Here is a 10,601-nt window from a genome sequence, read left to right as displayed (position 1 = left end):
AAAGTCAGAGTGAATTCATGACGATGTTTATGTGAAGCGCAGTTTGGATCTTCTTTTGCTGCTGGTTCGGTCAATATTGTTTGGAGAGCGATAAAACTAACAGCTTCAGAATCAGCGCAAAAACGACGTAAACACAAAGCTCGACCCACCGACACATCAGACTCAGCGAGCTGTCGGCTTTCAGCCCCGACCGTGTCCGTGCCGTCAGGTGAGAAAGGCGACATCTCACTGATCCTGATCCGTCGGCGGGTCGAGCTTTGTGTTTACGTCCTTTTTCCGCTGATTCGATCCATCGGCGGAGTTTCGGGCAAAATAAATTTATATTAAAAAAATCTATTGAGGATTTTAATGAATCGATATCACGTTATCCAAGCTAGAATCGATTTTAAACGGTAAAATGATAATCAAAACCCACCCCTAGTTGCCGGTGTCTCTAGCTTCACGTCTGAGAACAGAATCACCAATTACCAGAGTTTGACCCCCGGCGGGTGTGTCGCCGAGTGGGGAAAAACGGTTAGACACATGAACGGGTTGGTTGTGTACCTGGGGCTTCTGTTTAGGACTATGCTTCCTCCTCACCGTGACCCAGCCGCCCTCTTTCCCCAGCTGCTCGGGATCTGCTGAGAAACAGCTAGAGGGGCCTACGCTATCTTCGGCTGCACCAGCTACAGGGGCCTGGCTAGCTATGGGTGAATGAAGGGTGCGAAGCAGAGTCTCCAATTCAGTAATCCTGGCCTCCAGAGCTGCAAATATGCTACATTTGTTACAGATATCATTACTGCTAAAGGAGGCCGAGGAGTAACTAAACATCTGACACAATGAGCAAGAAAGTGCAGGAGGGACAGGTGAAGAGGCCATGCTGCTAGCGAGTTGGTTACGAGCTAGCAGCTTTACAATGAATACACACATCCACTGTATTAGCCAGAGCTGCTCCCTCAGACCAGACGGAGGTACATGAACACACCGATGCTGACAGCATCACTGTTTGCTCGTCAGAACACAGAAGAGCTCTTCACAAATACAGACGTTCCAATTTCAACTTTTATTACAAACCAAAAACTCAGTTACATCTCGTTTCAGCGGTCAGAGCACAGTCAATGCTGGATGTGTGCATCTCTAATAGCTCTTGGTGGTCTCGTAGGTCTCTGGGAAAGGTATGCTGACGTGTCCACTTCCAGCCACCAGGGGCAGGATTCCAGCGTTGGGAACTACATTCCAGGACAATGTCAAGGTGATGTTCTTATTGGCCCTGACGACGAGAAATAATGACAATCAGCCAATCATGTTCAACGTGTGTGAAAAGCATGTGAAATAAGAGACGACAAAGGCTCCGGGAAAAAATGAACTGCATTATGGGAAACAAATCTCCTTGTCAGAATACTCAGGATGTTTCAAATTTTATGCGTATCATTTTTTTAAACTCAAGACTGGGACTCGACTCTGAGACTGTTACCATTTCCATCAAGCTGCTGGTAGACCTGTCTCTATATCAGTCGGGGACTTTAAACATGATCAGTCCTACCGTCTGTAACATCAAACATTTGGGTTCAAATGTTTTTTCTTAAAGTCAAGCTCCAACATTACAGCTTTATTATGAGCCATTGCTGCTAAACGCTACCTTTGATTCAGTTCAGTTTTATTTATTTAGTGCCAAACAACATCACAGCTGTCGCCTCAACGTGCTTTATATTACAAGTTAAAGACCCTACAATAATACAGAAAAAAAACAACAATCATGTGACCCCCTATGAGCAAGCACTTTGGTGACAGTGGGAAGGAAAAACTCCCTTTTAACAGGAAGAAACCTCCAGCAGAACCAGGCTCAGGGAGGGGCGGGGCCATCTGCTGTGAGTGAGAGAAGGAAGCCAGAACAAAGACACGCTGTGGACGAGAGCCAGAGATTAATAATAACTAAGGATTAAATGCAGAGAGATGTATTAACTAGAGATGGACCGATCCGATATTACGTATCGGTATCGGTCCGATACTGACCTAAATTACTGGATCGGATATCGGAGAAAAATAAAAAATGTAATCCGATCCATTAAATATCACGAAAGCACCTCACAAAACTTGCAACACGCCGTAACTCGCCTCAGAACGGAGCAGTATGCATCACGTGATAGAGCGGCTGTGGCATGCGGGACCTGTCGGTGGTCTGGATAGCATGTGGAGCTTCGCTAGCAACCCGGCATTTCATCTCCGACAAAGTTATCCCGAGAGAAGTAAAGCAAGTGTGTAAGTCCATCTCTGAATGTTTGTAAAGCATTCCTGCATTAAGCTTAACAAACGATATATGGAGCGACTGCCTCTTCTTGCTGCTACTTCAATCATGAAACTGCTTAACGATCAGCTGATCGGCTTTTCTGTTGCGAGTCCGTCTCTCTGGTTTGCTTTTGGCCCACTTTGCACCAGAAAGAGGAAACCAGCGGCTGAACAACAGCAGCACGTTTAAGCTTGATCAGCTGTTGTTAGAATGTATTTATTATTACTTTCTACTCGAGGATCTTTTTCTACGTAGCTGACGCTGGTAACTGTGCAGGGGCGGATCTAGCAAAGTTTAGCCAGGGGGGCTGATAGGGCATTAACAGGGAAAAGGGGGCACAAAGACATACTTTTCTTTCTTATTCTCATTTAAAATGTCGAGCTTTTAATAAATAATTATCTGACACCCAAAGTTTTAATTTGATGCAAAATAAATAGAAGTCCATTACTGTATATAGTGACTATTAAGTCTAATATACCCTAGTAAGCTATAGTACTTTTTCCTTTGGGAAGGTACCATCTGTGCAGTCTGCAATTTTGTTGAAGAAAGATGTTGAATCTATTTAATATTTCTTGAAAAATAATTGATTTCTGTGCATTTTTTTTCACACTGCATCAAATTAAGGTTGATTACGTCGATTAAGCATCATGAGGTGGCGCGTGAGGGGTGGTTCCCTATTTTTTATTTATTTATTTTTGTTGTTGCTGGGAGTTGGAACCCTATTAGTTAGGTTGCTTAATATTTACGCTAAGTACTCTTTAAAATACCAGAATAGGGAGGATGGTGCAGGTTTAAGTTTATTAGATTGATCAGTATTGCTGAACTATGAAATATTTTTTTTTGTATACAGGTATAACAGAATAGCTTTAGTGTAGTTGTTGTTTTAAACTTGAGTATGAACTTATACAAAATGCAGCAAGATATTTAAAAAACAGTTTTGTTGATTAAAAAACACTATATCGGATTCATATCGGTATCGGCAGATATCCAAATTTATGATATCGGTATCGGACATAAAAAAGTGGTATCGTGCCATCTCTAGTATTAACACATAGTGAGTGAAGAAGAAGCAGTGCATCATGGGAATCCCCCGGCAGCTGAGGCCTATTAGTAAGTAAGGGAGGACTGAGGGTCGCCATATCCAGCCCTGCTTTATCATAAAAGAACATGTGTGAGGGAGGGACTGTGTTTGTGTGTCAGCTGAAGGTGGCAGGAAAAAAATGAATGAAAGTCCAAGTTAAAGCCTGTACAGTAAGTATGGGCTGAAGTCACATTCCCAACTAGAACATTCAGGAGAAAGATGAGGAACAGGTCCTAAGATCTAAGCCCGTTAATGATCATGTCTTGAGTGCATTCAGAGCTCAATGCTGATGGTTTAATGCTAAGGATCTCCTCTGATAGATGGTATCGCTGCCGCTAACGAGGACAGAGTCTGCCTCCATGAGTCCACTTAGGTCTGAGTGATGAACATGTCATTGGAGGTTCATGCCTGCCTGTTCTTTGTGACCGTGTGGAGCCAAGAACCAAGCAGACTTGGCCCCCTAACCCCTGTTGGTATTTAATGAGGCCCACCTACTACCAAAGAAGACTAAGTAATATGATGATGTGAGCTTGATCAGAAGAGCCTATCAGGTAACATGTTTAGCATTAGGAAACACTGGTTACAATTATGCTCAGAGAGAAAAATAGAGGCCAGTGTAATGAACAGTTAATAATAATAACACATTTTATTTATAAAGCACCTTTCAAGACACCCGAGGACACTGCACAATAGATAAAAAACACATGATAGAACAATGACACAATGAAGAACAATAAAACAAAAGCACAAGATAAAACGAACAAACAGTGGGTTCACAGTGAGTATGCAGATTTTAACAGATGGGTTTTGAGTTGAGATTTAAACTGGGGGAGAGAACCAGTGTTTGTTATATCTGGGGGCAGAGAGCTCCACAGCCTGGGAGCAGAGCAGCTGAAAGCTCTGCTTCCCACGGTGCTGAGGCGGGAAGAAGGCACAGAAAGCTGGATAGAAGAAGAAGAACGAAGTGAACGGGCAGAACAAGTGGTGCTTAACAGGTCAGAAAGGTAAGGAGGAGCGAGGTTATGAATGGCCTTGAAGGTGAGCAGAAGAAGTTTGTATATTATTCGGAATTTCACTGTAAGCAGGTGAAGTTCCTGAAGAACAGGAGTGATGTGCTGGTAGGAGGGGTTCTGGTGATAGTGCGAGCAGCAGAGCTTTGAACCAGTTGGAAGCTTATGGAGGGATTTTTGGGGGAGACCATGCAGAAGAGAATTGCAGTAGTCAATATGGGAGGTAACAAGACTGTGGACAAGAATGGACGTAGACTGGGTGGAAAGAGAAGGAAGCAATCTGTTAATGTTACGTAGATGGAAGTAGGCAGAACGGGTGAGATTACTGATGGGAGATTTATAGGAAAGCGAACTGTCTAGGATGACACCAAGGCTCTTAACCTGAGGAGAAGGGAAAACTGTGAAGTTAACGATAGTGAGAGAGAAATGATTAGCCTTCAAAAGGTTGGATTTGGTGCCAATAAGGAGGATCTCAGTTTTATCCTCATTGAGCTTTAAAAAATTAGAAAACCAGGATTTTAACTCGGATAGACATTCTGTAAAGGAAGAAGGTGGGAGGGAGGAATCAGGTCTGCAAGAGAGATACACGGGTGTCATCAGCAAGGAGGATGTGGAGGGAGGATGTATATTATAAAGAGAAGAGGGCCTAAGACTGAGCCTTGGGGTACACCAGAGGTGACGGGGAATAGATGAGAGCGGAATGATCTTAGTTGAATAAATTGGGAGCGTCAAAGAGATATGATTGAAACCAGGCGAGGGGTGTGTCAGAGATGCAGAGAGAGGAGAGTCTGCTTAGAAGGACAGAGTGACAGATGTGTCGAAGGCTGATAGTGATGGGATTTCCGGCTCTTTTTAGAGAACCAGCTCTTTCGGCTCGGCTCACTAAAAAGACTATTTAAATTTTCAGCTTTTTCCTTTTAAACAAATTTAAAGTGAAACAACACAAAACACTGCAAACACAACACAATTAAATATAAATTATAATATGAAAACAAAAAGAACATGCACATTCTCTGTCATATGGACCTGCATGAATAAACTTTCTGAATCCTTTATCATCTGCAACTGAAAATAGTTGTGGATGATTACTATACCTTTCTAATGTGACGTTGTTGTCCCTGCTCTCTCTCTCCCTCCCGCTCTGTTCCTGAGCTACTGCCAGTGTAACTACCGCCCCCCCCCCCCTCTGCCCAGCGCAAAGCACAAGGCTCGCGTGCGGAGTGAAGCAGGAAAAAGTGCGAGAGAGAGGGTGAGAGAAAGGAAAAAAAAAACAAAAACCCACGGCTCGCAATAAGGAGCCGGCTCGCGTCGTTCACGTCAAAGAGCCGGCTCTAAGAACCATTTCGTTCGCGACTGAAACATCACTAAAGGCTGAGCTCAGATCCAAAAGGACGAGAATGGTGAAAGACCAGAGTCAGCTGCGATTAGAAGATCGTTAGTGACTTTAAGTAGAGCAGCTTCTGCACTGTGACATGAACGAAAACCAGACTGAAATCTCTCGTAGATGTTATTATTAACCAGGTGTGAATGAAGTTGAGCTGCAACCACTTTTTCGAGTATTTTAGAAATGAAGGGCAGATTAGAAAACAGACAGAGGTTGTTAAAGTTGTTAGGATCTAAAGAAGGTATTTTCAGTATAGGAGTGACTAGAGCAATCTTGAATATGGAGGGAACGATACTGGTGGTGAGTGAAGAGTGAATATAGCAGAGATGAGTGGGAGTAAGGAAGAGAGGCAGGATTTCACAAACCCTGCAGGCATAGGGTCAAGATGACACGTGGCAGGCTTTGATCTACACAAACTTAGAAATATCAGATAAATCAGGAAGATGAAGAGTGGAAAACAGCTCAAAAAGGAGAAAAGGTTCTGGAGAGGGGGTAGACACAACATGTGAACTGAGTTGCTGGTGGATGTTATTGATTTTAGTAGTCCAGAACATGTGTTGATACACATCTGGTATCTCACCTCAGTCCGTTTCCATCGTCAAAGAAGAAGTACTTGGACTTCATGTCTCTGAGGTTCAGCTTGGTGTTCTCACCTCGAAGAACGATCTTATCCCACAGGACGACCTGGTTCAGAGACTGACACACACACACACACAGATTAATTATACTGCAGGACCTCCATCCATGGTCAGGCAGCGGTTCATCTACCAATCAGAAGGCTGGTGGTTAGATCCCTGCCTCCTCCGGGCTAAAATGTCTTTGTGTGAATGTAGTTGTGTTATCTTTACAGCCGTGTTCCTCACAGCTACAGCTAACCATGTAAAGCACTTTGTGCTACATCTTTGTATGAAAAGTGCTTTATAAATAAAGATTGATTGATTGATACAGTCACAAATTTCCAAAACACTGACACATGACAATGTTGTGGTTACACTGTTACAGACACACCAGCTGATCCTACTAAAGTTGTTGCGCAACTGTCTGAGCTCCACACAGACGCTTACACACAGATCCTGCAGCTGTTTGCAGTTACACACCTTCAGGGAACTTCTGGAAACAGCTGGGAGACTTGGGCTCATCCTAATCCTGTCAAACTCTGATTAGATGAACTACTGAGTTTTGTTGTTGTTACACACACACTCTGCAAACACCTTTCACGTACTCTCTTGCTCACTGTTACGTATCAAACCCAGGGCTCGCAAAATCGCTAGCCCGACGTCCCGGGGCTAGCGATTCTTCCAGTCGGGCTACCAAAATCTATATCTGCCCTGCCCGTCGGGCTATTGTAGGAAGGAAAAATATATGTCAATGCTTTTGCATTCTTTCGGAAATGTAGCTGGGTAATTATGTCATTGGCATCGGTGAGCCACTGTCAATATGTGACATATTGAAGTCGCGTTTGAATTTGCGCTTGTTTTTTGCTTTCACTTTGCAATCGCGCGAACTGTGTATAGAGAGCGACAGCACTGATCTGTGAGTGATGATAATTTGTGCACCAATTCCTCTGACATCGTCTTATTAATCGTTAGCTTACTATGCAAACATGACAAGTGAAATCTCCCACAGCTTAAACATGTGAGAGGTTGATCGCGCAGAGAATCGCTGAGCTTATGTGAGTCCGTGTGTAAAAGCATTTCAGTTCTGCTGAGCCAAATAAGACAGGTCAGGGTGAAGAAGTGACAGCCAAAGAAAAGCTTACCACACAACGGAAAAGTTATGACAAATCAGACTATAAGGCAAAAAGAAAGTGCAGCTTTATGGTTTCATGGACAAAATAATTTCTGTGGCTGCAATATGACGAGCTAAATAACCAGGGCTGCACATAAGTGGTCCGCAGGTGCGCATTCGCTGTCAAAATAAAAAAGATAAGAAGTTGCAACGCGTGTTTGCGTACATAAGATTTTCTGGAGGAGGACAGACATTTGTTTAGAACTCTTAAAGATGTCAAGAAGCTCCTTTAAGCAATTACTGTGATGTTCCTCCACCTCCAAAGAAATGTCAGAAGGAGTCCGAACCACAAAAGAAGCTCGTATTCTCAGAAAAGTAGTTGCAGGAGGTGAGCTGGCTTCAAACAAATGATGAACGCACAGAGATGTGGTGCAGAATGTGCCGTGAAAATCCCACTCTAGGACAAAAACAGCCTTTTATATGGACGCAAACGCGCGCTGCAACTTCTTATCTGGTGCGTCTTTTATTTTGACAGCGAATGCGCACATGCGGACCACTTATGTGCACCCGTGTAAATAACAATGTTCTGCCAGGTGTGTTGTTGGTTTTCTCTCGATTTCTGAACTGACAAGCGCCTTTGTTACTGGGACCAGTCATTTTAAGAAAGGCCCCCATTAGAACCCATGAGAAATGCAAGAAATGCATTATTGCTCAGTCTGCAATATCTTTCCCAGAACAAACACCAATTGCAAATAACAAACTAAAAATAAACCTGAAAATCAGTTTAGAACAGCTACTATGTTGCAAAGAGTGAACGACCACTGGCACAATGCAGCAGTCTGTGCAAACTTCAAAAAGCAAACGGCCTCGATCTTGGTTCCACTTGTCTCTTACCGTGACTTCAGTGGAAATGTCAGATTGAGGCTCTGACAGACTGATTCAAGTCCTACACAGTTCTTACAAGTTCATAGAAACTTCTGTTCAATTAGAACCAAGTGTTTGAGTTGATGATTGTAATTTTTATACAATGTTGTAATTTGTGTTTCAACTATTTTTGATTAATGTGTTGTTTCCGTTACAATATTATACTTTAATGTATAATATTGTAACAGAAACAAAACATCAATCAAAAAATTGCTCTCTTTTTTATTCGGGCTACTTACATTTATTTTGGCTACCAAAAACTGAAGAGTCCCTGCCCGAAGGGCTACCAGGGGTTTTGAAATTTTGCGAGCCCTGAAACCACTCCTCTGACAGCTAAAAACCACCCAGCTGTGTATTGTTTGCCGTCGGTGATCTGTATGGACCGCTGTCACTGACTTGTGCAAAAAGCCTCATGTTCAGCATTCTCATAACAACGTGACGATGAAGATGAGGTGAGACGAGTGACTGAATGCTTAAAGTGATCAGAGTGCTGGCGTGCATTCACACATCAGACTTGTAGTTTGACCTGTACACTAACCGTCAGACACAATGTGATGCTTTGATAAGCCATATGTAGCGTGCTTCATGCCTGCTTCTTACTAAAAGGTCGAGGTGTGTGTGCATTAGGACTTACATTGCTCTTTGTGGCATACTCAGCAGACAGATAGAGAAACAACTGCTTCACATTCCAATCAAAAATTGGCTGCAAATGTGGGAAAAGTTAAGGACCATCAACAGAACCGAGAGAGGAAAACAAAAATGAATCCGAGCATCTTCACTGCATTGTCAGTGCCTAAAACAATGGTGTACATCGCCATGGTAACCAGGGATAATCTGGTGTTAACGCGACTTGAACTCAAATGTGAATGATTCAGCAGTGAGCGTGCAGGGTCAATGTAATGACTGTATAATTACAAGCCTTTGGCTGGAATCTCAGTCAGACCTACTGGCATTCATTTAGTAACGCCCAACACACACAGCTGCTTCAAACTGTTCTTTTGTCTCAGGATGGAGTTTTTAAAAAAGACGACAAGTCTACAAAGAGCTGAATAAATGCACAATCATGAGCAGCCACACAGTGCACTCTTATTGCAAAGATTCTCTGAAGCAGCTGCAACACATCGCAAGAAGAAAAGATCAAACACATCAATGCTTTAATAGGAAGGATATCAGCTGAAAGGTCAAAGGTGATGAAACCCAGGTCACTTCGTTCTCGGGGTCCAGTGAAGTCATCAACGTTCTTCCTGTGAGAGAGAGAGAAGTTACAAACGTCACTCGACATGTAGAAGTTGGGACGGATGCATGCAAAGGTGAAAGAAACGACTGCTGTTCCTCACATGACCCTAAATGCTTCTGTACTACAGAGCTGTACTGTACAGCTGTGGTACAGTACATATCTGTACATATCTGTACTATGGTACACAGCTGTGGTACAGTACATATCTGTACATATCTGTACTATGGTACACAGCTGTGGTACAGTACATATCTGTACATATCTGTACTATGGTACACAGCTGTGGTACAGTACTGCTCTGAACTACCGCTCTGCACCCCTTCCAGGCACAGTGAGTATCCCGAGACTGAGGATGCTGTCCAGGCTCAGGACCGCAGGCCACAGAGCGGCTCCCGCCAAACAGCTAGCATGTAAACCAGCCTGCAGCCTCTGCTACACGGAACAAAGACACGATAGAACCTGGTGTGATGCTAACAGCTGTTGAAAGCAGAGACTTACAGCATGACTTTAGAGACGTGGATGTCCACAGGAACCCTTCTGTCTTTAAACGCTGTGGTGATGAAGCAGCCGAAAGTCAGAGCCGCCATGACGCTCAGGGAGAAGGCAAACAGCGAGTTAGCTCTCGACAGGACCGTGTTCATATTGGGATTCAGCAAGTACCACACGGACACTAATTCAAACGACAGACTTGTTCCAAGCCCTGCAGCGGATGTAGCGTTAGCGCAAACCGGAAACGTGAAGTTACCTGGAATAAACACATACTTCCGGTTAAGGCCTTTCAAAATAAAGCGAATTTGAAGCGTTTTCGGCCAGAAGACAGTTTTAAAAGAATCACAGTCTAGGTGAAGCAGCATAGGTGTGTAGTCCAACATGGCTCTGACTCACATTAAACATGGATCAGTGTTTGTGACTCTCGGCCGGGTTTAAACATGTGCACATGTGTGTTCGCTCGCCTCGCGCGGCGGCAGGAA

At 43.5% G+C, this 10,601-nt stretch overlaps 1 protein-coding gene across 1 annotated transcript; it reads right to left on the bottom strand.

The window, feature by feature from the left end:
• Positions 1-535: 535 nt before the first annotated feature.
• On the bottom strand, positions 536-10,347 carry spcs3 (signal peptidase complex subunit 3). The gene is made up of 5 exons (XM_085355421.1): positions 10,129-10,347; positions 9,564-9,637; positions 9,028-9,104; positions 6,322-6,437; positions 536-1,249 (listed from the first exon to the last, which is right to left on the bottom strand). The coding sequence occupies exons 1-5, from the start codon at positions 10,269-10,271 to the stop codon at positions 1,117-1,119; spliced, it is 543 nt and encodes a 180-aa protein (XP_085211547.1). The 5' UTR covers positions 10,272-10,347; the 3' UTR covers positions 536-1,116.
• Between the last annotated feature and the right edge of the window lie 254 nt (positions 10,348-10,601).

The sequence above is a fragment of the Diplotaxodon limnothrissa genome, linkage group LG6, assembly GCF_057381915.1.
Source record: "Diplotaxodon limnothrissa isolate DT_005_m linkage group LG6, D_limnothrissa_male_GT1.1, whole genome shotgun sequence".
In the NCBI taxonomy this organism is placed as follows: domain Eukaryota; kingdom Metazoa; phylum Chordata; class Actinopteri; order Cichliformes; family Cichlidae; genus Diplotaxodon; species Diplotaxodon limnothrissa.
The sequence above is the reverse complement of the archived record's forward strand: the minus strand, read 5'-3'. Positions and strand labels throughout refer to the sequence as shown.

Excerpts from the sequence above, each read along its gene's own strand:
- spcs3 (XM_085355421.1), bottom strand. The coding sequence starts at position 10,271 with ATGAACACGGTCCTGTCGAGAGCTAACTCGCTGTTTGCCTTCTCCCTG. Across the intron at positions 9,638-10,128 it reads CACGTCTCTAAAGTCATGCT|GAAGAACGTTGATGACTTCA; the intron begins GTAAGTCTCTGC and ends TCTCTCTCACAG. Across the intron at positions 9,105-9,563 it reads CACCTTTGACCTTTCAGCTG|ATTTGCAGCCAATTTTTGAT; the intron begins ATATCCTTCCTA and ends AACTTTTCCCAC.